The sequence below is a fragment of the Brienomyrus brachyistius genome, chromosome 5 (genome assembly GCF_023856365.1).
Source record: "Brienomyrus brachyistius isolate T26 chromosome 5, BBRACH_0.4, whole genome shotgun sequence".
NCBI classification, from domain to species: domain Eukaryota; kingdom Metazoa; phylum Chordata; class Actinopteri; order Osteoglossiformes; family Mormyridae; genus Brienomyrus; species Brienomyrus brachyistius.
In genome coordinates this window covers 18754294-18780953 of record NC_064537.1, presented here as the reverse complement: position 1 = coordinate 18780953, position 26660 = coordinate 18754294, and the positions used below count along the sequence as shown (strand labels likewise).

General features: G+C 42.7%; 4 protein-coding genes across 5 annotated transcripts; 3 read left to right on the top strand and 1 right to left on the bottom strand.

Annotated features, from left to right (window-relative positions):
• Positions 1-1136: 1136 nt before the first annotated feature.
• On the top strand, positions 1137-5226 carry zdhhc4 (zinc finger DHHC-type palmitoyltransferase 4). Of its 2 annotated transcripts, none has more exons than XM_049014860.1 (7): positions 1137-1570; positions 1850-1972; positions 2307-2380; positions 2548-2726; positions 2817-2942; positions 3591-3835; positions 4714-5226. In XM_049014860.1, exons 2-7 carry the CDS (start codon positions 1850-1852, stop codon positions 5002-5004), a joined length of 1038 nt encoding a protein of 345 aa, XP_048870817.1. In that variant the 5' UTR covers positions 1137-1570; the 3' UTR covers positions 5005-5226. The 2 variants fall into 2 exon arrangements, with proteins under 2 accessions (XP_048870817.1, XP_048870816.1); XM_049014859.1 differs by having other exon boundaries at positions 1138-1570; positions 1847-1972.
• Positions 5157-17770, bottom strand: e4f1 (E4F transcription factor 1). The gene is made up of 14 exons (XM_049014828.1): positions 17647-17770; positions 17018-17169; positions 16552-16642; positions 16204-16385; positions 15872-15992; positions 12892-13044; positions 12482-12588; positions 11566-11772; positions 11359-11473; positions 10547-10764; positions 8843-9041; positions 8170-8330; positions 6158-6211; positions 5157-6063 (listed from the first exon to the last, which is right to left on the bottom strand). The coding sequence occupies exons 1-14, from the start codon at positions 17741-17743 to the stop codon at positions 5713-5715; spliced, it is 2208 nt and encodes a 735-aa protein (XP_048870785.1). The 5' UTR covers positions 17744-17770; the 3' UTR covers positions 5157-5712.
• Positions 17041-26657, top strand: bricd5 (BRICHOS domain containing 5). Its single transcript, XM_049014869.1, has 7 exons — positions 17041-17126; positions 22835-22988; positions 23263-23394; positions 23704-23847; positions 24064-24171; positions 25205-25358; positions 26216-26657. The coding sequence occupies exons 2-7, from the start codon at positions 22941-22943 to the stop codon at positions 26308-26310; spliced, it is 681 nt and encodes a 226-aa protein (XP_048870826.1). The 5' UTR covers positions 17041-17126; positions 22835-22940; the 3' UTR covers positions 26311-26657.
• LOC125742647 (phosphoglycolate phosphatase) lies at positions 17988-22100 on the top strand. Its single transcript, XM_049014865.1, has 2 exons — positions 17988-19564; positions 19713-22100. The coding sequence occupies exons 1-2, from the start codon at positions 18973-18975 to the stop codon at positions 20036-20038; spliced, it is 918 nt and encodes a 305-aa protein (XP_048870822.1). The 5' UTR covers positions 17988-18972; the 3' UTR covers positions 20039-22100.
• Positions 26658-26660: the final 3 nt, after the last annotated feature.

Below are 26660 nucleotides of genomic sequence, written 5' to 3'. Positions count from 1 at the left end.
TTATTGTCATATACAGACAATGATGCATTGTTACTATTAATAAAATTCTTGGACTCATTCTACCTCAAATATTGCACTGTAAAATAACTTACATAATTTGAGTTAAAAAGTATTAAATAGTATAAGTAGTAAAACAGTAAACAGTAAAAAGTTGCATAGCAGATAAAAGCAAACTTAGTGTTAAGCATTTGTAGTACTTATGAAGTGACCGTACTGCAAGTGGGTTAAGTGTGTCAATATATCAGTCTTAAGTCAAAACATAATGACTGTTTAGTAATGATGCATGCTGGGAAGGGCTTGCTAAGGTGGGTGTCATGTATTAAGTTGGTTCTAAACAGTATGCTATGTTGTCAATAAGAGAAGCCAGTCTTTATCTACAAGGTCGCTAATGTAGTTCTGTTAAGACAGAATAGTATCCCTAACTTTTGTAGAATGGCTCTTAGCCGCCTGACGACGAGTGTGTTTCTAGAGAAGAGAAGGCACCTCCAGATATCCCACACTGCTTTGCTTCTCCTGGTATACTTAGGGCAATGTGTGGCTCAGTGGCTTAGGACTGCACTCAGAAGGTCACCAGTTCTGGTGGAGCTTATCCCAAGGAGCTTAGCGTACATGAGAGCGAGGCGGGCAAGGAAAGCATGTCTTTGGACTGTGAGAGGAAAGTCAGGGAACATAGAGACACCACAAGAACACCAGAGAGGTAGGGGGAGGGTGGCTGAGGGCACCTGCCCCTTTAGCCGGAATTATCAAAACTGTCCCCCTTTGAAGGTACTGAGTGTCACTTACGGCGAATCTATATTACTCCATTACAAAGCGTTGTAAAAGGTCGTTTTCAAACCCTACAGACTATTTACATGGTAATAAAACTGACACACATGTAAATGAGTGTACGTGTGTGTGTGTAAAGCTGTCACTCTAACCAGCTGATCAAAGTTGGCAACCCTGATGTCATTTAACGTGGTCTCACATATATATAGACGTATCTTTCATTGAAATTTTCACCGGTATTTTCCTCGCAATTTAATAATGCACTACGGCTGAACGGCAAGTTTCTTCCGTGTTCCAGCAATGCCCTTGAATTAACGTCTTACTTAAACTTTGTTTAATGGACATCGATACGGACACGAGGGAAACCCGGAAGTAATCGGCCAGTGTTAATTGTGCTTCTGGATCAAACTAGGAGTTGTGTTGCAATGTTGGTGCTTGAAACATATTCATTTTCAGTTGTAATGGTAGTGGGTTCGTGAGTTAGGAGGTTATGTATAATGTATGTAGAATAAACCCGAATAGCCTAGCATTTGAGTTGCATTTACAAGAGAGATGTCAGTAAAGGCAGGAAGATCGGTGGCTGCGTGCTGGTGATCAGAGGTCCGGACATCAAAGGAAAACGATAAACGGGCACTGGAAAAGCAGCAAACACATCCCGTCAGTATTAAACCGCATGAAATGATGCCAGTGCTCCAGTACAGGAAGCAGGAAACGGTGGGGTTGGGAATTACAGGCGGTCGAGCAACTTTTCTCTAACCGGTCTGGAGTTACTTGAAGATATGTAATTTTAAAATCGGCGAAAAAGGTAAGTACGACTACAATAAGAAGAGTCCGGCAGTTCCTTGTGTTTAGTCGATTCTTTAATTGACACTTTAAGTAACACTTTTCGCGTTTTGTCATAATACTGCACAGCTTTGTGTCTTAGTTTTACTAGCATTCAACACAACGAAATTAGAAGAGCTTTATTCAGTGTGGTCTGTTCTGTTAAATGTCCGTCTGTGGCTAACAGATACGGGAAAGATTTCTTTCTTCATTACAATATGCTGCAGATGCTTGAATAAGAACTCATCTTCGTTCTCAGCAGATGGATTTCCTTTTGCTGTTTGCGATCTATGTGCTGTTCATATTGACCTGCATCGCTCTTGTGTGTAAATGCTCCAGCAATCGACAAACTCCTTTCGAAAGATTTCTTAGCTTTGCCTCCGAGGTGAGTGAGTATCGATGAGCCCCGATGTCCTGCAGTCTGCTGCTGCTTTAATTCTGAGGTCGCCCCGGATACTAACACACATACTTACTACTAGTTATTTGTTTGATGAATATATTACTTCATTCTGCATTTCCATTTTTTGAAGACCCTCCCCCCCCCCAGTCTTTAATAAATAGCAAAAATGCATGAGGTTTCTGTTATGATATAAGCCGTCTAGTTCTCCAGAAGAGTACTAAGTGCCCCCAAATTTACAATATTTTTGTCTATAAATGACTGGTAGTCTGTCCTGAATTTTCCGAATCATGTCCATCCATTATGTCTTTTTGTTGTATAGAAAATTTCACCCTGGATTCCTCTGTGGCTTCAAAGGGTCTTTTATAAGGCTCAGCACAGAGTCTTTCATCAACGGTAAGCTGGCAACTAGGGACTGCCTTTCTTAACTGTGGATAGCCCTAGGATGTTAATGACTACGAAGGCGTGTGTTTATATATATATATATATATATATATAAAATATGCACATCTTTTTTGATGTAAAACTCAGGACTAATAGGAATGTCATGCATGTACTTGCAGGAATAGACTGTTCCTCTGTCTGCAGCTGTTCTTGGAGGCAGCTGTGTTTGCAGAGTTCAGCTATGAAGTCTTTGGGTTCTGCAGGGAGATGGGTACTGGCCTCACTAGCCTATGCGTGCCTTATGTTTTGCTTGCTGTAAAATCCTACTACTTCTACCAGTGCTGTTGCAAAGACCCCGGTAAGTAAGCTTCTTCATAATGCTGACAGTACCCTATGATTTTTACCCAGTTTGGAAGTAAGGTGTATAGGCTTAATGTGTGTTTTGCAGGTACAATCACAAAGGAGAACCATTCTGCCCAGGTTCAGGTGTATCAGTACGACAGGAGACTGTTCCATCCAGCTGTCACTTGTCCGACTTGCCTCCTGGTAAAACCTGCCAGGTCAAAACACTGCAGTAAGCCCATATGCTAATTGCTCATAGAAGACAGTAACTTTACTTGAATTGATGGTGTGTGTGTGTGTGTGTGTGTGTGTGTGTGTGTGTGTGTGTGTGTGTGAAATCAGCCGTGGAAAAAGTTGAGACCAAAGCACATTTTGTTCACATTTTTTTTCCAGTTAATTCCCAATTTATAGTTTTATAATTCTATCTAAATCTCTTCTATCATCTGTACATAACTTTCGTAAATCTTTTATTTTCATCAGGAGTTTTTGTAATGTAAGAGAATTTCCCCACGGGAATTAATAAAGTCTGATTCTGAGCGTGCATCTGTGAATAATATATGCTTTTTTTGCAGCCTGGTTTTCCGTTTCTCATTAATGAAGGGCTTCTTCCTTGCCTTATGTGACTTCAGTCCTGCTCCTAGGACCCTGATACACACTATCCTTACAGTGCACTTCACACCTGCACTTAATGATTCCCATTCCTTTTGAAGGTGTGAACCTGCCGCTCGGCATAGCCTTCTGCCAGCAGAACCATGACTAAACCAGGATTTAGTAAGGCAGATTTGTTTAAACATATAGAATGGTCTCATTTTTTCTGTGACTGTATATATTCTATTTATATGCAAATATAATTCGAATATATTTAATTTATTTCAAACAGGGGTGTGCAATAGATGCGTGCAACGATTTGACCACCATTGCGTGTGGGTGAACAACTGTATCGGGGCCCAAAACAGCAGATACTTCCTGGCATACCTGCTGCTGGTCTGTGCCATGGCATTGGACATAGCAGTGCTGACGTCGGACATGCTGTTTCACGTCGTGCTGCAGTCGGGCCTCCTGCACGCCCACTACGTCGACCAGGATGGACAGCAGCAGCCCGCTGGGCCCCTTTTCATTGCTCAGGTGAGTCTGTGTGCCATGTGGTGGCACACAAGGTACCTGTGAACACAGATCTAAAAACTACAAGAAGAGGGAATATTATGTTTTGAAATGGTTGTTAAGCATTTTAAGGGGGCAGTGTGTGACCCGGTGGGTTAGGCCACTGTGCCACTGATCGGAAGACCGATGGTTCACATCCTGTACGTGGCAGATTAGTCACATCTGCATTGGACCCTTAAAAGCACGGCCCTTAACCCTTAATGTTCCAGGGTCACTAGACGCATGGCTGACTGTGAAGTTAGACCGCAAGCTTCGATTTTACCTATATGCATATTTCTTTAGAGAGCAAGATGGGATGTGTAGAAACTAAAGAATTCCAATGCACCTGCACAAACGGCACATAAAAGTATTTTATTTCTGACTGTGATCTCTAGTGCTGCAGTTATGTTGGCCATAGGACTATACCCAAGTCCTGCTTTCCGTTTTAGAACTGGATGAAATCATAACTAACTATAAATGCCATAATTTATCTGCTATCCTTTTTGCCAAGTATAAGTTCAGAATACAGTGCAGAATACAAGTTGTGCGTAATTTACTGTAAATGGAACCAATGTTTTGTTTTCTCATCCATGCTGTTCAGGAACTTTTGAGGTTTAATTGTATAATTTGAAGTTGTGGACCATAATTAGCAGTTTTCTACTGGGACAAAGAGCTATTAAAATAGTTGAAAAACAATCAGGTTCATTAATAAATGATGTTTGGTTATTTTGGGGATAAGCACAAGCACTGCTGTAGCAAACTAAGCCATTACTGTTCCCAGCCAAGGCCAAAATCATACTGCAGTTTATCCATTTGTGAGTTTCTATATTTGCACATTGACTGGCCTCGTGCCTCTTTCCCAGCATCTCTTCCTGACGTTTCCCAGGATCATCTTTATGCTGGGTTTTCTCATCTTCGTCTTCATGCTGTTGGCTGGATACACCCTGTTCCATTTGTACTTAGCCTTAACCAACCAAACATCCAACGAGTGGTACAAAGGCAGGGCACGGGGATGCGAGCATTGCCAGGCCGGCCCAGGACCTCCCTGCCCTCCCCAGGCTGGGATTACCAGAAGCTTCTACAACAGAGGCATCTTACGGAATCTGCAGGAGATCTTCAGGCCTCTCACTCGCAGCAAGAAGAAAAATAAATAGCACTCATGGATGTTGTTGACAGGGTAGCAGCACTGGTGCTTGGATGTTCCTGACATAGTGGAAAGTTGCTTTATGGGGATCATGTGTATTTATCTTTAAATGTAATGACTGAACACCACAAGTAACACCGCAGCTATTTTGAAAAAGCGGTGTTCTGCAGTCAAAAAGCAAATTTACTTTTTAGTTTGTCACATACAAGAATAAATGACCTCTTGAATTTTACAGCTTGACCTTAATGTTAAACTTCTATATTACAGTAACTAGTTCAGTAATAGCATTATACATTTTTACAAGGCAAAGTACATACACCAATTCCAGTACAAAAGTCGTGAGCTGACATGCTCTGATTAGTCACGATAAGGTTAACATTGTGTTTGTGACTCCAGGAACCTTCAAAGTAAATTGGCCATTTTATAGATACTTGAAAAGACATACTTAATCCTCTCAACTACCCATTGACTGTCATCTTACAGTTGTCCATAACAACTGGAAATCTGTTACACTTAGCTTAAAAGGGGTGTAACAATTGTGTCCCAGCATTTACTAGAAAATACTAAAGGAAAAAAAAAAAAAAGCGCTTGCTGTTCCTGAATGGCATCATCTTCAGTGTGGGTGTTTAATTTTGATAGTCTTTGTTTTTTTTTTTTAAATAAACACTGAACTTCACACAGACAGTTGTGAGAAGCATCTAGTGAATAAAGCTTAATTTCACTCGTGTACGATAACAGTCTGTATTTCCACCTCCTCTGGTGACGTAATCACAAACTCCTCTGATTGGCCCATCACTTCAATGTCTTGGGATGCTACCATCGTCACAGTATTGTCTTCGACCTCCATCGCGCTCTCAGTGGCCAGGATGGAGCCCTCGCTGATCGCGGAAGCCAGTGTCATGGCCACCTGCTCCGTTAAGCTCTCTGGGGTAGCGATGGTGATGGTATCTCCGCAGTCCGAAGTGATGGCTGCCCCATTCTCCATGGACACGTTCTGCACGATGATCTGGTGACCTGAGTTTGACTGGTTGACGATCTGCTGGACAACCTTCATGATATGGTTACCCACCTGGGGGGAGCAGATGAGCATCATGGGATTACCATTTACACGTTACCAGCAAAATGTTTTTCAAAGCAGCATTCAGACTCATTCCGCAACTCACCTCATTCCTGGCATGAGTGACTTCTTCACCCACCCCAGTAACATCAGACGGGGCCTAGAAGAGAAACAGAAACGTCAGCTTCTGACGAATAGCTGAACTTCTAACAGGTACAGGACAACTACAGGCTGTAAAAAGCATAACTGATACAATCACAAATAATCTATAAAGGTTACTTGGAAATTGGCAAATGGGATGATTAGAGAACTTTCTGTTTTCAGTCTATTCTTAATGCAATTGTGACACTGAACGGTATGTAACTTAAAACGGGAAAAAAAGAAAATCAAGCTGGCTATCAGCAAAAAACAGTCAGAGGTCAGGCATTTTTTCACAATTGTGGAGGAAAGTTATCTGAACCAAAGCACGCCTATACAATGGAGAGATCCATGCAGTCACTTACATAAATAAAACTCATATTTTGCACAAGTAGTAGTTAATTTTCAATACAATTTTATCTTGCAAAGTAGCCTCAGAAATACACATTGTGAAATTACTTTTAAAAGCTTTTATACCAGGGTTTTATACCTCAAACTGCACTCCTGGGGGGGCAGAGCCTGTGTAGGTCTTTCTCTGTTCCACCACAAATAATTCAGCTGAGAAGCTGTGTGGTAGTTAGCACAAGGAGTTGACTCAGGTGTGTTAAATGAGGGCAAACCAAAAACTGTAGGGCTCTGTCCCTCCAGGACAGGAATTTGAGACATCTGCTTTATACTGAACTTAAAACTGTTTAACCAAAAATTAAGAAAAAACAAATATAAAAAACATCTGAGAGTTGCAGCCCAAATCTGCAGTCTAAAATGTGGGGAAATACACACACACAAACTGGTTCTCAGGTAAACCGGCAGTAGAACCAGTTTTCTTGTATGAAGAATGTTCACTTAGTCACTTGACAGTCATGGATTTCTTGAGGAGTTCAACTGAAACTCATCTTGTATGAAGTTTTGCCTGAGGATGAACATAAATTTACAAACGAGAGGAGCCATTTGGCCCATCAAGCTCGTTTTGGGGAGAACTCAACTAATAGCTCAGAGTTGTTATAATCTAATCTAGCTCTGATTTAAAGGAACCCAGGGTTTTAGCTTGCACTACACTAGCAGGAAGACTATTCCATACTCTAACTACATGCTGTGTAATGAAGTGCTTTCTCAAATTTCAAATGTTCTCCAACTAATTTCCAACTATGGGCACGAGTTCTTCTATTTAAACTATTATTGAAGTAACTATTTGGCTGAACAGCATCCAGCCCTAATAGCATCTTATATACCTGGATCAAATACCCCCCTTAGTCTCCTTTGCTTGAGCCTAAACAGATTCACCTCAGCCAATCTCTCCTCATAAGACATTCCTCTAAGACCAGGAATCATTCTCATAGCCCTACGCTGAACCTCTTCTAAGGCAGCAATGTCCTTTTTAAGGTATGGTATTCTAAGGTATTCTATATAGGGTCTTACCATGGAATTGTATAATCTAATCATTACCTCCCTTGAATTAAACTCCACACACCTAGCGATGTAACCCAACATTCTACTGGCCTTTTTAATTGCTTCCCCACACTGGTGAGAGTGGGACATGGAGGCATCAACATCCACACCGAGGTCTTTCTCATAATCAGCTTCCTTTACTTCAGTGGAACCCATTAAATATCTGTACTTCATATTTCTGCTCCATACATGAATTACTGTATATTTTTCTACATTAAAATTTCATCTGCCCAGTTACTAATTAAATCACGATCTCGCTGCAGCCTCTGTGCCGCTAGTCTGCAAATTTAATCAGTTTATTGTTGTCAATATCGTCAATGTAAATTAGGAGCAACAGTGGTCCTAAAATTGAAGCCTGCGGTACCCCACTATGAACGCAGGCCCTCTAATAACTACTTCCTGCTTCTCGTCCGTTAACCAGTTTTCAATCTGCTAAACAAAAAAAAAAATCCTTCAGGACATGTTACTCCTCGATTCTGAGCAGCCAAAAATGCGGGCTGCCATCTGGGACCGCGCCTCTCAGGCTCAGCTCACCTCGATGATGTACTCCTGCGTGTCCGCCACCACCGACGAGAATTCCACCAGCACCGCGTGGGGGTCCTCAGAAACCAAGGCGGCAGCGACGTCACTGGCGGACGGCTGCTCCTCCAAGACCATGGTCTGCTCCGCCTCCTTCAGCCCTCCACTGCAGCCCCCTGTGAGAGACAGAGACATTCAGCCTGATGGAAAAACCACGGCCCCCTGCTGGTTGGTTTATGCTTCACTTTTCCACGTACACTTTACTGTCTTGTGCGTGGAAGCTTATGTTCCTACTGCATTTGGGTGCGGACACCAACGATCGCAGTGCATGCACACAGCAGCGATATTCAGCTACACCAGAAGAGGGCAGATGTACTTCAACAAACCTAAATAAAAGCAGTGTAGTGGAACGGTAACCACTTTTTATGAATACTTTTAAAGTTGTTAGTCTAAGTTTGGGCACTACTAAGGTAATATGGCACACTGTGGCATTTTCAAATCGCAAATCCTTATGACAAAATTAGGTGGGACTGGATGGCAGGCTCATGCCATATAATGGAGAGAGAAAAATTAATTGAAGACATTTTAAGCGCTCATAATTATCAAATAAGATGCAGCTCTGCTGGGAGACGCCCCGACTGAACATGACATACTATCTCAAGCAGGTAACACCCCGACGGGCCCTCACCTTTGGCACGCAGGTGCCGGTTGAGCGTGCCGTGCTCTGCAAAGCCGCGGCTGCACTTGAAGCACTTGAAGGGCTTCTCGCCGGTGTGGTGACGTATGTGCCGAACCAGCGAGCCTTTCTCCCGGAAGCCCCTGGAGCAGAACTGACACACATAGGGCTTCTCCTGGCCGTGGGTGCGTTGGTGCACCTGGAGGGCGTTCTGTGGAACAACATGACAGAGGACACATTTAAAACACAGAGTCAGGACAGAATCCTTCTGAAACACTGCTACTTTCAGAAAGAGCACTTCAAAGACTAAGCACACCCATCTCAGAAATACTAAAAGGAAAGAAACATGAAAAGCACTTTATTCTTTGGCAAGCGGATCATTTTCACCACCACCTGAGGCCACAGGGGGCAGCACGTCGCTGTTCATGTAGTAACACGCCTGATTCAAAACAGAGGGTGGGTCCAAGTCTGTTAGCTCTAACTGGTGCTTTAACACTGGATTAAATTAAAAAATTGTTCTTCTTTGTGGACAGCAATCTGATGGACATACAGTACTGTGCAGATGTTTTAGGTAGTGAAAGAAAAGTATGTTTAAATAGTCTTTATGCTGGTGTAAATCTATGACGATGTGTGTCAGTGTCTCAGTTTTTACATTTCAAAACCTCTCCTAAAATCAGCAAACCAACCAAAGCACCCCTGAATGTTTTCACTTGGCCACTGACCCTCCTTGAATGGCTAATCAATATCTCATTGACTTTTTAAACTGATTAAGTGATACAGTTATGAAATTTAAAGGAGAGGTTTAGGAACTGCAGCGGTGTTCTTCTAGCCATCCAACAAGATAGCAGTAACTTTCTGGAGAACAGAGAAAATTCTAGGTTTTTTTTTTTTTTGTTCTAAGCACACACACACTTACTACACAGATAAATAGTTTTAAATGCTTCCTTTGACTGCCTAAGAGTTCTGCACAGAACTGTAGATCTTGACTATTTTTACCTTCTAATAGCAGTGGGGGCTCATGGGAATATTCACAGAGAGGTGGAGCGGGGACTTGCCTTTTTAAATCATTGTGACAATGCAGACGATGCTAATAAAAGATCACCCTCCACACGCATTCCTGCTTTAAGAAATATATCTCCCCATATGCACAGAAATATCAATGATGGAGATGCTGACTTGCACCCGTACTAGCAATGCAACCCAATAGGTGTGAGGTTACAACTGGCAGCTTTAGCACCTCCTGCAGGACGGGGATTTCCCCATCATAATCCATCCATCCATTTTCCAAACCGCTTATCCTACTGGGTCACAGGGGGTCTAGAGCCTATCCCGGAAGCAATGGGCACGAGGCTGGGAACAACCCAGGATGGGGGGCCAGTCCATCGCAGGGCACACTCACACACCATTCACTCTCACATGCACACCTACGGGCAATTTAGCAAGTCCAATTAGCCTCAGCATGTTTTTGGACTGTGGGGGGAAACCGGAGTACCCAGAGGAAACCCCACGACGACATGCGGAGAACATGCAAACTCCGCACACATGTGACCCAGGCGGAGATTCGAACCCGGGTCCCAGAGGTGTGAGGCAACAGTGCTAACCACTGCACCACCATGCCACCCCCCCATCATAATAAATAATAAATAAGACCACTGATGGAACTGTAATGATGTGTCACACGGGCGCCCGAAGCTCCATACCGCGGCGGTGACTCACCTTGGTCTTGTATCCTTTGTCGCAGCGACTGCAGTGATAGGGCCGCTCGTCGGAGTGGGCCCTCATGTGCTCGCGCACGTGACCGATGGTTTTGTAGAGCTTGCCGCACTCGCCGCACTTGAAGCGCCGCTCGCTCAGGTGGGCCTCCATGTGCTTCTTCAGCAGGTAACCTGTCAGGAACTCCTTCTGGCACACGCTGCACTGGAATGGCTTGAAACCTGCGGAAGACGTGTTACACAATGTGGGAACACGCATGCGAGAGTGATTACAGTCACCGTGTACCGCGTAACATGTGACCCAAGCCGCACAGCCATGCCTGTATGTCTGCATCCTCCAATTACTGTGGATCAGCAAAAATACATTCTCTGTATAAATGACTATAGTAATGACAACAATGGTAGGGTTAACAAACATAAAATACTAGACAATACATTATTATTGTTGTCGTTGGTTGTTTTCACTTTTGGTTGATCCACACACACACACAACAAAACAACAACATTAATGTATGGTTGTTGTTTTTTACATTTAGAATGGAAAATAGGATGCTGAAGATACTTCATTCATCCATGCACAGATTAATCCCATGTGAGAGCAAATTTGCACCGCTGGAGCAACTGGGGTCCAGGGCCTCGCTCAAGGGCCCAACAGTGGCATCACTCTCCCAGCCAACAAAGACGGACAGGTGACCTTCCAATCACCAAAGACGTTGGTTTGAATCTGGATTAATGGCACGCTGCTGCAAAGCAGCTGAGGGAGGAGCTTATGCTGCAGAATGAACATGACTGCTACACTGGGCATGGTGGCCTTACCGAGATGGCCTTTGATGTGTGTCCGCAGGTAGCTGAGAGCCTTGAAGACCCGATTGCAGTGAACACACCTGTGGCCTTTTGAGGGCGGTGTGTCACTTTGGCTCTCCACGGGATCCTGAGAAGAAGCATTAAGTATGCACAAAATTTTAAATAGTTTTAAAAATAGTAGTAAATAATAAGCTGAGGCAACCTCATCCTGTTTCCTACCGTGTCATCGGAGTCCATCTCCACACACTCCTCCAAGACCTGGATCTCTGTGATCCTGGTCTCAGGGTCTTGGTGCTGGAAAGGGGGCTTAGGAGACTTGTCCCCAAGCTGCTGGCTCTTGTCAGACTCGAGAGCAATCCCAGAATTCATTATGGCCTGGCTGATCAAACTGTCCCCTTCAGATACCTGCACAGTCTCAAGCTGTTCCTGCGTAAAGAAAAGCAACTAAATTAAACGAAATAGCGTCAAATCGAGAGAAGCGTATGCATTACTGTGGGTCTGTGTGTCATTTCAGTTTAAAATATGCAAGTTTACTAACAAGGATTTAAAAATTCAAGAGTTTTATTTGTCACATACAAAAGTATGCAGTCAGACAATGACCACTACGTTTTTCTGCTGGTTAACACCATCATAATAAACACTGACGGCAAAAGAGACAATAAAAAGTAACAATATAATCATCTGACTGAATTATGTGAGATCTGAGATGATCCAGAATCATGATCCAGAATGTAATATCACGCAAATATGAACACCCTCTGTAAGAGCACGTCTTGCAGTGTACATTCATTTCTACAGGAAAATCCCAACTATCACAACAATCAGTCACAACTCCTACCCAGATTTTATGCATTTTAGTTTTTTGATTGCATAGGTTTTTTTTAATATTAAATTGAGGTTTATATTGTGGGGACCTGAAAAATCTCCCCACAATTTAAAATGTTTTATACAAATTTAAGGACATTTGGTCCCCACAATGTGGTAAATACAAACCCACACACACACACACGACTGATGACATCCCTGAAAAACAAATCAAGGCCTCCTTTCAGCTGTGAGCTAAAGGACAATGCTAATGTAAAAGGGGAATGAGCGAGTGAGTGGAGCAGAGCTGCCCACGGCTGCCTGCTCTCACCTGCACCTGGACCTCATGAATGGCCTCTTCAGAGTTCTCCACCACACTAACCACAGGCACCTGATCCTCCTTAAGGGAAACGGGGTAGGGGGGCTCTTCCTCCAGCCCTGAAAAGAAATCAGCACAAAGCCGCTCAGTCCATGTTTAAGGAACCCTGGGACTCGACCAAAAACATGACAAGAGTCATAGTACTGAAAACAACAAGAGTGCAGGGTCACTTTTCCCACCATGCTGCAGTTATCTTCTGAGTAAGCATGTCACTAAAATGCCCGGAATTTATAAATGGACGGACTCCTACCATATGCCCCAATTTGTCTGATATTAAAAAAAATATATATTATACAAACTCGGGCACTGGACCAGTAAATGGCATAAAATTTAACTGGAGGCTAACAATCATGCCCCGATACCTTTCTGCATGCCATCCTTGTGGACCAGAATCTCTCTACACTGGCTAAAACGGATCTTCTCTGTGCAGGGAGTGATGGACTTCATGTGTCTTGTCAAAGCCCCCGATTCCCTGAAGGACAGCCCACAGAGATTACACCTATAAGGACGTTCGTCTGGAAAATAACAAACAGAGATCAGTTCACTTAGTGGAGTCTACAACACTGTACAGTTTCAATGCTAGAAATAGCCATTTTTCAAAACGGGGAAATTTCGAAATAAAGCAGCGATCAGATTTGGAGAACAACTGACATTTTTTTGTAATTTACAAAGTTACCACTTATCTGAATTTGCTGTTATTGTAACATGAATAGAAAGGATGTATTTTAATCATATTTAATCAGTGAAAACTATCCCACATCACAAAATAAAGTCTAAACAAGAAATCTAAATTAGAGAACGGTGTGTTATACTTGACATTTCAAGATATTTCAGATTAGAACCAAAGACCACCTGGCAACCCTAAACTATGTGGCAACATTGGTAGGCACTTTGCAAGAGGGTGGGCTGATCAAAGGTGCCTGAATCCCTGTGACCTCAGGTTGTTCAGATAAAGGTGGATGGGATGATCATCTTGAGCACTGGAAGAAAAGTTATTCATTCACAGAGTGTCATTTCCCAAAGCTGTACCAAGAAATGAAGTCATTCAAGTTCTGAAAAAAATGTTGGTGGCCCGTGTAAGATGAGCGTGCGAGAGAACAGGAAGCAGAAACTCTTGGCGAGGGGTTTGGTTCAATACCACAGCTGGATTTGCTCACAGATTCCGTGCTGGACAGGATCTTATCATCTGACAGAATTTAGACTAAAACCCCACAGTGACCAAGCTCTCATCAGCAAGAAGACTAAAAACGCTAGACTTGCCTTTACTGTGGACATTATGTAATTGAAGGAGAACTGGTCCAAAATCTCATATCGCTGATGAAAGCAAGTTCAATTTATTTGATTCAGATGTGAAATGTTATGTTCGGCGTCAACCTGGGGAAAGACTCCAATCAAAGCGTGTGAAGAAGTCCGTAAAGTTCGGAGGGGAAGCGTGCCGATGTGGAGTATGTTCTTTGCAGCAGGAGTCAGACCTCTCATACGGCTACATGGAAAGGCAAATGCTAATGAGTATCAGAACCACCTTCAGCAACAAGCGGTTACTTCCCTGTGAGCGTCACCCAATTAACTGACCATTTTTACGCAAGAAAATAACCCTGTCCCTCACTACACTGAAAAATGGGTACAGCAATTCCTCAGAGCGGAGAACACTGAAGGGATCAAATGGCCAATGAGGTCTTATCAAAGTGTGCATAGAACAGTTATGAGAAATGTGCGTGCGAATCAGCAGTATGCACAGTCAAACTGGTATTTATCAGTCATGCATAGGAAAATCTGTATGAATTCTAAATGTGACTGTGCATTCACGACAAGACAAATTTACATAAACGCCCTCAATTAACCAAATGAGGGCATATAATGTCCACGTAACACACATGAAACCACACAGTAAGAGAATGTGTTGCAGAACTGAGAACTGTGAAGAGACATATAGTTGTATCTCCTTTTTTCCTGTTTGTAATATATTTTGCAATATACACCTTTTTTATAACTTCATTTCGCTATCAAAAAATGAATAAGTAAATGAAGTGCATGGGGTAAAAATGGAACTTCACCGTTTTCACAAATGTGTATTGCTTAACAACTTTACCAGTGGCTGGTCAAAGATAAAGACCTAGCATGGAGACAGGTGACACATGCAGTTAAAGACAAGTAATATGTAGACGGCACTCTACAGCAAATAATGTAAATATACAATCACAACACTTAAACAGAGACTTCGTTTGAATTTCATGAAAAATAAGACACAAATCGCACTACGAAATCAAACGATGCACACAATAGCCAACGATGGGAGATGAGAAAGAAGATGGTACCTGAAGCTGCCGTGAAATGTTTTATTGTACAGTACAGTACGTTTCTTGTTATGTAGCTAAGTATTTAGTACAGTAACTGTGTCATATCTGCTTATTGTAGCTGTCTGATATATATACACATTACTTTATGCATACTGTATTACAAGTTAAATGGGTAGTGGGTCATTATACGGCTGGCAACTGTCATGCCCGGCTCATCCAATCCTCGTGTGTGCCACGCCCCCCTGATTATCCTCCTGTGTGCCACGCCCCCCTGATTATCCTCCTGTGTGCCACGCCCCCCTGATTATCCTCCTGTGTGCCACGCCCCCCTGATTATCTGCGTGTGCTTCCCCGATCATGCCCAGCTGTACCCTGTTGTTTTGCCCTGTCTTTGTTCTATATCAGTCCACGTCTTGCCCTGCCTTTGGTCCGTCACTGATGTTACCTAATGTTAGTAAGTGTTAGTCTGTTGCTGTCTGCCTTGTCTTCCCTTTCCCTGATTAAACCCTCGTTTTCCCGCAATCCTGCCTACCTGCCTCATCCTTCCCCGCTTCCTGCTTGCCCGTCCAACCCGAACTCTGACAGCAACACTAAGTCTTAGTAAATATGTGCATATTTCTATGCTCCAGAGGACTAGAATAAAATCAAGCCTGGACTATGCAAGTAATTGGTTATGACCTGTGGGCGCAAATGTACCAAAATAATTGAAAACAAGGGTCTCAACATTTCATACTTTTTGTAAGTTGCAGTCATCAAAAAAAATAGAAGAAATTCAATTGCAGGCTTCTTTGGTAATAAAATTGTAATTGATCTCCAATTTTGATTGCAGATTTCTTGTTTAAATCTTTTCTTTTGTAGGATAGTTTTCACCAATGAAATATGATTAAAATATGTCTGTTTTATTCATGCCAGAATTACTTAATATGAATGAATGGTTCACATAAGCAACGACTTAGTAAATTACAATAATGTCACTTGTTCTCAAATTCGATTGCTACAGTAAGATACAGTTCTTAATGCTTGTATTTCTTGCAGCCTCACCCACCTGTGTGACGACGATTGTGGCGAATCAGTGAGCCCTTGGTCCTAAAGGAGTTCCCACACAATTTACAATGGAAGTTCTTCTCCTCACTGTGTGTGCTTAAATGTGTTCGTAGGATGTTTGCCTTCAGTGAAACAGGAACAGGATTAAGTCGCATTTACACTGACAGTTACTCAGCACTGTACAACCTAGAAGGAGCAGACAAATGTGAAAATAGTTTTTTCCAAGCAAAAATCTACAAAATCCATTTTGTGCAAAGTGGAATATACCCATGTATGCTTCTGCTTAATGATTAAATGCTTCTGCTTAATGGTTAAATCATATCATTAAATTACCGTCTTAAAGGTCTTCTCACACAGGTAGCAGACATAGCGTCCTTCATCATTGACTTTAACGGCAATCTTTGTGATTCCACTCTCGTCGGGGCCCTGCTCATCTGCACTCAAAGAAACATTCCGGGCTGCACTGCTCCTTCTCCGGCGTCCCACAGAAGAAAGTGAGTGGCTCTTGCCTTGATCTGTCAGCATGACGAACGTCCATAATAAGACAAACACAAATAGCACACCATAACTGACTGAAAAACACATTTTCCCAAAACAGTATGAAGATCAGAACTGACACAACAGCGATAACTTAATCCCTCTAAGGGCCACAATTCACAATGTTTGTGTGTGAAGACTGACCTGTTTTCCTTAGCCTCTCCGTTTTCTCTAATAAAATGGTACTGTCTTCTATGCCTTCTGCCTTAACAGAGCTTATGTCGGCCAGCTCGACCTGTCAGGTTAAAAACAAGCAAAAATACAAAATAAATCCTGATTTAAAGTGTTTAGACTACTGGTTGAATGTCTTGTTATTCAATTAGAAATATCTAAAAATAATTCCCTTTTAATTATACAAAAGTTGTGGAAAGTACCCTTCACTGGCAACATTCATAAGGTTAATTCAATATGGAAGACAAAAAAGTTGAAATGTAACAATTTCTATTTATTTTCTAATCATATTTCATGCACACAAAAAAATACTGTTTTCAAACCAGGGACATTGATAATGTAACATTTCATGTTTCATTGTAACCAAATTTGAATGGAATATTTTTTTATCAATGATAATATTGTATATAGAGGCTATAAATGGGACTGAAATGCTTACCACTTGATTGAGATCCTGCGTTTCCCCCTTGCAGCCTGAGTCAGGCGGCGCCTCCTGCACGCGCTGACAGGTATTCTGCAGCTTGTGCTGGATGAAGGCCTCCAAAAAGGTAAACTCCCCCTGACATCTTCCACATTTGTGTACATCCTCATCTGCCATAAAATGTTACAGGATCCAAGTACATCTAAGTAAACGCGTTGCAGCGATGTAGAAGTCTGGTCCATTTTCAGAAGCGACACCACGATCTGGTTTACAGCAGTTTAAAAAAAAAACTACTTCCCAAGGTTAGCCAACGTTTTGCAATGACTGGACACATAATCTGTCGCCAAAGAGCCAAAACATTGACATTTTCCCAGTTTCTGAACAAAGTATATTTCACGGCGTGATTAAAGACTTAAAACGATCATTTAAATTAACGCAAAAAAATTTAAATACGTGATATATTTTACAGTGCTAACCAGGCAGCTAACGCTGCGGCACTTAAGCCAGATGTTCAAACTAACGCTACAGTGCATCGCTAGCTAGCTTATTTGTCTGGAGCAGGCCTCTTCAGACGCCCAATACTATAGATTGTATTTTCTTTATGCGATTGGTGTCCGGAGGAAAACACCGTAAACGATTCGAGTTACCTTCGTCCCCGAGAGTGGTGTGGATGGTGATGATGTTGCCTGTGGGTACGCTTTGCTCACACACTGTTTCTGCCGTATTATTATTTTCCACACTCATGTTTGGACTCTCCGTCCCTGTCGCAACTCTAAGAGCGGGGAAACATGGCGGATTTACGACCCCGTAGTCATAACAACAAAAGGGCACGCGGGGCGCTTTGTGTAGCCCGCTAGTACGGCACCTCGCTAAAGCTGTTCTTCTCGGATTAATACTTCTAGTCGAGGGAAAGGCGTTAAACGGCGAATTTCACAGAAGGGAGTTTCATCTTCACGTACAGGCGGGTTTGGGGAAATGGATGAACGGAAAAATATCGGCGATGGAAAGTGACTGGTTACCTTCCAAGGAGACACGGAAGTTAGCAACTTGCTGGATAAGCAAACGTAAACAGTATCTTCTGTCTTATAAATATTTTTTTGTAACCTTTAAATGTATGTTTGTATATATGTGTATTTGTGTTTTTAATCAATGTATCTCCATGTTTTTTTACTGAATTATTTTAAACGGCCAGTAAATAATATGCTTGACTTACAGGGGTCTCATGCCTTTACGTTTTGTTGATATGCTTCTCTTTGTGAAAACCTATTTTGAAACAGATGCATTTTGTGTTGCATACGGACTGATTACTGTTGGTAGATTTTCGAATTTTGCTCCGTATGTTGAACTGCACTGAAGTGTCCACATACAATAGTCCCTTATTTTTAAGCAACTTCCCATAACGACGCATCACATTCTGGGGTAAACTGACTTCACTCTAATGGTGGCGTGTGATACGTGGGCATGCAAATATTGCGTCGGGCCGATCCTTCTAACAAAACATGGCGGAATGCGCAAAACATTCATTTTAATGGCCTAGGTGACAGAGAAAGTGTTTTTTTTAAAGTTAACTGCCGTTTCCAGTAATCGCAAATTGATATATTGCGGAGATTTGCGCAGGCGACATTGTGTTGAGGATGGTGATCACGTGCGCAAACCGAATTCAAATTGCGAGACTTTGGAAAGGCGACCGAAGTCTCGCGCTCTCTTCGCGAGGGGCCGGCGTCATCTAGCTCCGGCACGGAAATGCATTCGGCCGGAGTGCAAGGTCATGGAGTGATCCCGGTGGGACTCCTTTTAGAGAACTATTATTTTGCTGCTTAACCCGATCTATGCTAAATCGGCGATTCATTTGTTTTCATTCAGAAATCTAAACATTTAACGGGTATTTAGTTAGTGATCCGTAGCGGCTTGTTGTTTTTTCCACTGATAAAGGAAAAAGTGCTTAATTGGACTGGAAAGCCGCACGTTCCCCAATGGCATCGAAATGTAGAAGACTTAGCGGTCCCATAATTAGGGAGTTGCTAGATTCCGTGGAGAGCGTTTTGTTTGATTGCGATGGGGTCATATGGCGAGGAGATGAAGCCATCACTGGCGCCGCGGATGTCATTAATTTGTTAAAACAGAACGGAAAGCGAGTGTTTTTCCTGACCAACAATAGCACGAAAACGAGAAGAATGTACGTGGATAAATTACGCAAATTAGGGTTCAATGCTTCCGAGGAGGACGTATTCGGGACGGCTTTCTGCTCGGCGGTGTACCTGAAGTCCGAAGCGAAACTGAACGGCAAAGTGTACCTTATCGGCAGCAATGCCATGAAGCAGGAGCTTCAGAATGTGGGGATACCACAAGTGGGGGTCGGTCCCGACCCCATCACGGGTGTTCAGATCGACTGGGCCAACATCCCTCTCGATCCCGAGGTGAAAGCCGTAGTGGTGGGGTTTGATGAGCATTTTAATTACATGAAACTGAACAGAGCACTGCAGTACCTCAGTAACCCCGAGTGCTTATTCGTGGGAACCAACACTGACACCCGGCTGCCGTTGGAGGGAGGCAAAGCGGTCCCAGGTACGTGGGGGATCTCGTGTCCTTTCTGTGCGTGTCTTAAGTCACAAAGTCTTGCCTTTATTTGCTCAGATCATAATCTGTTATAACGAAATTGGTTGTATTCATTTTGTTAGAAAATGTTAACATTAAAGATAAAATGCCTCTCCAGGGACAGGATGTCTCCTGAAAGCTGTGGAGACTGCAGCCCAGCGTCAAGCTCTGGTTATAGGAAAGCCCAGCAAATTTATGTTTGACTGTGTGGCCCATCAGTATGGCCTAGACCCAGCCAAAACCCTCATGGTGGGTGACCGACTGGACACAGACATTCTGTTAGGATCCAACTGTGGCCTGAAGACGCTGCTCACTCTTACGGGGGTGTCCACAGCTGCGGATGCAGAGGCGCATCAGTGCAGTGGCTGCCCCGTTCGCCTTGGTATGGTTCCTGACTACATCGTGGAGAGCATTGCCGAGCTCCTGCCTGCCCTTCAGGCTTAGATCTTCCTCAGCTTCCAAACCCAGAACCTAATCTTCTCACTCTCCACTTTACACAGTAGTAAATATGACAAAAGCAATGGAACAAAGTGTACTGCATACCTTTTAATCTATCTGTTAGAATATAGAAACTGAAATTGCTGGGTGGGAAGACATTGACTACTTGCCAGGATTGGATGAGGGGTTTAGACTGGTATATTGTGAAAGAGTGAAATAAGTTTAAGTGGAGTCAGAGCGATAAGGTCCTCCTTTTTATGCTCTTTGGAGCATTCTGTTCTGACCCAAAATAACACTGTAACTTTTAACTGCCCAAATCATGCCAGGTGTTTTAAAATGTCGTGTGTCTAAATTTACATTGTTGAAAGCAATGTCCCTTATCTTAAAAATACCATTCACCTCCCTCTGAAACCAATGTGTTGACTATTATGCAGATAAATTAAACTCAGTTACAAATGACAGTATTAAGTCTGCAAGTTCTCACTTCAGTATTGGTTTTGTTAAGGAATAATATTGAGTTTTTCTAGGTGCCTATGCATAGTGCAAAGTGTAAACTACTGAAAAAATTGTCATGTCTTGTTAATGGCTGTTTAAGAACATTTTGGCACATGGCCTGCAGCTTGTTTTAGTTGGGTGCTGTGAAGTTTACAGCTTGAAGGCAAAATGCCGTAACACGCATGATGTTTCCGTTAAAAAAATATGTAAGAACAGGAATGTACAGCTTTTCAGGTGCTGTAAGAAGCTTGCAGTCACTGCTGGTTGCAACACATGGTTTCCTGACTTTAGATACAGCTTGATCATTCCCATTTGAAAGTGAAAGGATTCTAATTTAGTGATTTTATTTATTTATTTAAAAAAATAATCCTTCTAATACTTAGTGGTCCTAAGTTCAGAAAGGTAAACTGGATGCCGAATGTGTGCACGACTGTCCGAAAATTATTTTTTCCCCATGTCCTTTATGTACATGTGCATAAGTGAATACATTTCAGAAGATTAACCCAAATGAATGAAACATTTGCTAAATTTCTGTGTGCCACTGCACACTATGGGATGTCCAGATAGGTCCCAATGTTATCCTCCTGCATTACTAGATATTGACAGTTTAAAAACTAGTTTATGAAACTCGCATGCTTTTGAAAGAGACTTGGGTCTAAAGCGCGGTGAGTGATTTCATCAGCATTTTGCCTTAAATGAGCTCAACAATGTCAATAAAATGAAAATGTCTATTAATCAAGTCATGCAGGCAATGTTATACCTGGGTTGAAAAACGTGTTTGGTGTTACATGGCACAACTACATTTTTAAAAGTGTAATCTAACTTTTCAGTGCAGTCACCTCAGATGACCCCTGGTAACAAAAGAAAGATTTTTTATTTGTGTTCTGCTTTCTTTATCTCTGTAACAGTCATGAGGGCTACTGACTGTGGGCATTTCGGTGACGTTTGCCATTTATGTGGCAACGGTTTAGTTGCGTCACACTCAGGACTGATTAAGAAACATATTTCAGATGTGCAGCTCATTGCATTTAAATGTAATGTTTACCTTCACTTCTACATGAATTTCATGGATTCCACTTCCAAACTTTATCAACTGTATCAGATGTAATGTACTTCTGGTTGTTAGTGGTCATTGATTTCTTATATATATATATATAATATATATGAGAGAGAGAGAGAGACACACACACACACACACACATTTTTACGTATCAGGATATTTGCTTTTTGTGAGATTTCCATGAAAGCCATTTAAAATCCATTTTAGAAACGTTTTATGAAAATGGTTAACCTCTGATTTATGTATTGCATGCCGTATCTGACGTGTGCTGTGTTTATGCTTTGAAATTCAATTTATATGGCACAAGATTTTCACAGGAAGCTGAATACTATGTTCACAAGTGTCACACTTAATTATTCCTCGTTACGAAATTCATACTAGAGTATAAGAACTTTTGTCAGAATGCCGTATCCATGTATAGACAGGGAAACGAAGTTTAATATGGATCATCAATGAACAGCTTAAACTCAAATCCTAATTTAAAATAAAAATGACTTTCAAATAAAAATCAAACTTGTGTAGGAATGTTTTTTTTAATCTGTTTTTGATTTTGCAGTTATTAACTGGTAAATAAAATGCAAACCATTTTCTGATAACACCACATAAAAAAATAATAAAGCATCAAATTAACCAATAAACCAACGTGCCTTCTGTAGCTCCATATTGGAGTTAGTATTTTTGTCTTATTTGCCATGAATTCGCATGTAATCCAATAATCCATAATTGTAAAATTGGAATACAATAAAAACAGGATAAGAAACCTGGACAACCTTTTTTTAAAATGTTATTTACTTTGTGTTTAAGTTTTTGTTAAAAAATACCCATGAAAAGAAGTGCACAGTGCAATTTACAGGTTTGTTGCATCAACTTGTGTTAACGTTCATTACTCTCTGTATTATTTTATGTGCTCCATAAAGAGCTATGTTACATGACCCCAGATGCTCTGATAAATTCGATGAAAAACGAACAAAGACCAATCTGTGGATCTTCACCTATTCCTCACATTTTCTGTGCTAAGCCAAGCTAAGATGATTGGTTATAGCTTACCGGGCTTTAGCTTTGGTGCACAGAGTCACCTTGGTCTTTCAGCATCTGGGTGGAGGCATTCTCAGTTTTTTGTGCCTCAGACTGCTCGGTGACAGCTTCTGCCCGCAGTGGCTGAGATCCCTGTGCCCTTTTGTCCATTGTCCATGCCGGGGTCCTTGGCCAGCGTTTTTAGCTGTCACGTGTGTGCCTATGCGATGCAGGGAACGCCAGGGTCTGGCCAGGTGTGCCGCTGCCTGGCCCATTGTGGGCCTGTCTCTGCTCACAGTCAAACTGAGGGAACAGTGAAGAGGTGTACCTGGGTGCAGGATGGTGAGGTGCTGTACGGCGAGCAGCCTGGAGGACTCCCCGTGTGTGGTAAGACGCCGCTCTTCCCCCGAATACATCACTCTAATAACTACCTGTGCAAAAAGTAGCGGATTATGCGAAATCTGGTGGAAAAACATCCTGTAGATGCAACTTAATGATAGATCAGGTTTGAAAATAGTAAATGTGATTAATCTACTGTTAGGAGTGCAGTGACTGCATTTGTGCAATCACAATGACCGCAGTGTCTACCTACAAAGTAAATTTGATAGAGTTAACATAAAACCTACAAGATTAAGGCTATAGCATAGTTTACTCTCCACAGGACGGGTCTCCAGCGTTGCCCATCCAGTTCCGTCACCGGGCGCTCTGGGGCAGTCTGACGGCAGTCCTGCTCCTGGTGATCATAGTGCTCAGTGTCACCGGACGCCTGGGCTTTCGATGGCCCGGCCCACAGGTAAGGAACTGTGAACTCTTTTCAAATGTTTTTCTCTACATACACAAATACCTCAGTTCTTGAATGGAAAAGTAGATATATCTGCATATTTTAACTGCAGTTTTTGTCCATTCTTACAAAACATGTGAGAATATATGCATAAAGAGACTCAAAGGGATTTTTTCCAGAAATACAGACACACACTGAACGGTGTGTTTGTCCAGTCCCTACTGCTCCCCAGTCAATGGGAGCGTCCGCCTTTGTTCTTGCTGATGGGGGTCGTTGCGAGTAGGAGTGCTGCGAGTCCGTGCCACGCATTCTGCCTTACAGGTGATCAGGATCACAGCACTGGACAGTACCGGCAGCCTGGTCAATCAGTCGGCCACAGTGGAGCAGCGTGACAGCACGGTGACTTACAGCGTGACCTCTCGCGGCACCAACCGCACCTCCACCATGCTCTTTGACATCAGACATGTGAGGCCTTTTGCGCTTTTTTTCTTTCTTTCCACCGTTCATAAGAGCTACAAGCAGATCTGGTCTTTAAGATCCCCCCCGCCATGATAAATTTTAATGGAGGGGGAAGGGTCCCAATCCAGCCCTGTCTCCCTCACAGCCCCGAGAACAGCTAAGGGACAGAGCATCTTCTATGTGATCCTCAAAGGGATGCTAACTCTCCTCCTCTCTAACAAGGGGGTCATATGCTACAAGCCTGACAGCCAACGCACCTGCTTCCTTCGCAAAATGGACTCATCCGATTATGAGAATCTGCAGGCCCTACTGGGTGATCCTACACAGAAGGTAAAACCTGTAACGTGCAAAATTCAGAGTTTGTTCAATTGAAAGAAAAAAGAAAAAAATTCTGCACCCTCATTTCTAATCCAGTCTAACTAAACAGGGGAACTGGAGCGTTAGCCGGCCTGTAACTCTCTCGATGTAGCATCACCGCTGTGAACGTGCAGGGATCGGACCGGCCAGCTTCTGCCCGCGTGGAGGAGGGGTCAGCGGACCACGTCGGGTGGAGAGCTTTGTCCGCTAGGGCCCGAATTCCTCAGTCTATCTGATTGTCGTGCCTCCTCTCTCCCGGGTTGCATTACAGGACGGGAGCGCAGAGGTTGCCACGTATACAATGGCTGCTCTGTTGGCTCCCCCTTTAGACACGTTATGGGGGAGGGAAAAGAGAGAGGAAAGGAAAGCTGTGGTTAAAGATGCCAGCCTGTTCGCACAGGGTGCTGCGGAGGCAACCTAGCGATGTGTGTCCGTCACAGAACCGCTCTGTTTCAGCCTCGTCTAATGACTCCAGGGCCGGTCCAAGTGCACCTGTGTGACACGGCTTGGTTTACTTCATGACGCTCCACTAAATCACATCTTTAAGCTTAATCAGAGTTAAATTACCAAAAATAATCTGTAACATTTATTTTTAAAATACCTCTGGCAACTACAGTTGGCTTCCAAATGTATATTATCCTATAGTTACCAGGTTTTTTTTAAAAAAAAAGAATTAACAAGTGACATTCAGTCATGTATTTTTCTTCTGTAGCAACCTGTTTATTATTGTAATTGTCTTTTTTTTGGGGGGAAAAAAAGCAATTTAGATTTTTATTGTTCATCAGAACCTTGGAAGATTTATATTACAAACCCAACCTTGCTTGGATGGCAGTCAAAGGATGGGTTATCTGAGCCTTTAAATGCTTCTGTATTTTCTTGAATTAGATATTCATGAATGAAAGCTATTTTGTTTAGTAGATATGTGTAAATACCTTGAGATATGATGGAATTATTATCTGATATGTGGGATGGTCCATTTGTACTGGTTTCATCTTTTCTCCATCAGGTCAGTCAGTTCTGGTTTCTGGGGAATGAGACGCAGAGATTCACGGAGTTCTTAGAAGTGCTGGGGGGCAAGCCTGTGGACATCTCGTCCCTCCCAGGGTCCTTACAGTCCCTCTGTCTGCAAAGCTCGACTTACTGGGCCCGGAAAGCCGCCGGTGAGAGCCCTGAACAAAGCTCTTTGCTTGGGAATGTGCTGTGAGTGCTCGAGCTCCATAAGGAGAGGCAAACAAATGGCGCATTTCCACTGGCATACCGGAACCAAGCCATACCCGACCCATACCGTGAAGACACACTAGTTAGTGCGGTCCCAGCTCCACTGCAAAAGGGTCGGCTCAGTAAAAGCGTTGCCGGGTTTGGAGAGCAACAGGGAGATAAAACCGAAGAGACAACTATTTACTGTTCACAGTGTACATCATGATTTTCTATGTGCCAATTTTCTGTAGCATATCTGTGAGATTGGCAGTCTTATGTTAGTATTAAATGCTAGTGGAATTAGTATTCGCATTATTAATCCATTCAGTTCAGCTGTTCCATAGTACTTTTTTAGTATTTTCAGGTTCTGAGTTATGCAATATTACTAGTAATGAATAATATTACAGAATATGCCTGAATTTCCATCAGATAATCCATGCATATCAACACAGATCACTGGCATCTCTGTGCATTTCGACCAATTAGGTATTAATGACGCAACCAGCTCGGTCTGGTCGTGCTTATGGCCCTGCTTGTAAGCAGGGCAATGGCAGTGCGGGTACTGCGTGCATAATTTTTAGTGGAAACCATCAGCTTGCAGTATGGCTCGGGTGTGGCTCGGTTCTCAATGGCAGTGCAGAAGCAGGCTAAGGTGAGGCAGAAACTTAATCCTGGGTTGCAGATCTGCTGTATACCGCCATAATAACCCTTTAGGTTTAAGTGTCTGACACACTGGGGCACTTTGAGGTGCCATTCCTGTCACTTTTCTGCAGATTTTCTTTTTTTGTGACACCTTCCCTCCCGTTATTTTTCCCCACAGGTCCGGCAAAGCAAAGGCTCATTTACTTTTGTATAGACATATGCTTCCCGAACAACGTGTGCGTGTCTGTGTGCTTCTACTACCTGCCTGAGTAAAGGCCAACAACCGAATGTCAGAGCCCAGGGAACAAAGTGCTCTTTCTCCTCATCACAAAGGTAGAGAGCCCAAGCTGAAAACACTGATGGGGGGGGGGCATGAGGTGGTGCGCACACACACGGCCCCCCAGCCAACCACCTCCCTGGAGGAGGAGACTAAACACCCCGTCCAGGAACAAGCAACCCTTATCCTCACCTTTCAATCTTTTATACCTTTTTTTTTTGTAGTGGAATCTGAAAGATGAAAAGATTCATTGAAGTCTTCGTTTCCTGTAGCCTACAGCTGATGACTAAGTAAATGCACTTCTGTTGGCTGAAGTCTCTGCTTTCAAATAAAATGCTGCATTCTA

Bases quoted from the DNA above. Each gene is read 5' to 3' on its own strand.
- zdhhc4 (XM_049014860.1), top strand. From the start codon at position 1,850: ATGGATTTCCTTTTGCTGTTTGCGATCTATGTGCTGTTCATATTGACC. The intron at 2,727-2,816 runs GTAAGTAAGCTT...TGTGTTTTGCAG, and splicing joins GTGCTGTTGCAAAGACCCCG to GTACAATCACAAAGGAGAAC. The intron at 2,943-3,590 runs GTAAGCCCATAT...TATTTCAAACAG, and splicing joins TGCCAGGTCAAAACACTGCA to GGGTGTGCAATAGATGCGTG.
- e4f1 (XM_049014828.1), bottom strand. From the start codon at position 17,743: ATGAGTGTGGAAAATAATAATACGGCAGAAACAGTGTGTGAGCAAAGC. The intron at 13,045-15,871 runs GTGGGTGAGGCT...GTTATTTTCCAG, and splicing joins CCACAATCGTCGTCACACAG to ACGAACGTCCTTATAGGTGT. The intron at 10,765-11,358 runs GTAAGGCCACCA...CGTCTTCCGCAG, and splicing joins ACACATCAAAGGCCATCTCG to GTTTCAAGCCATTCCAGTGC.
- LOC125742647 (XM_049014865.1), top strand. From the start codon at position 18,973: ATGGCATCGAAATGTAGAAGACTTAGCGGTCCCATAATTAGGGAGTTG. The intron at 19,565-19,712 runs GTACGTGGGGGA...ATGCCTCTCCAG, and splicing joins GGGAGGCAAAGCGGTCCCAG to GGACAGGATGTCTCCTGAAA.
- bricd5 (XM_049014869.1), top strand. From the start codon at position 22,941: ATGGTGAGGTGCTGTACGGCGAGCAGCCTGGAGGACTCCCCGTGTGTG. The intron at 23,848-24,063 runs GTGAGGCCTTTT...CTCTCTAACAAG, and splicing joins TGCTCTTTGACATCAGACAT to GGGGTCATATGCTACAAGCC. The intron at 24,172-25,204 runs GTAAAACCTGTA...TTTCTCCATCAG, and splicing joins TGGGTGATCCTACACAGAAG to GTCAGTCAGTTCTGGTTTCT.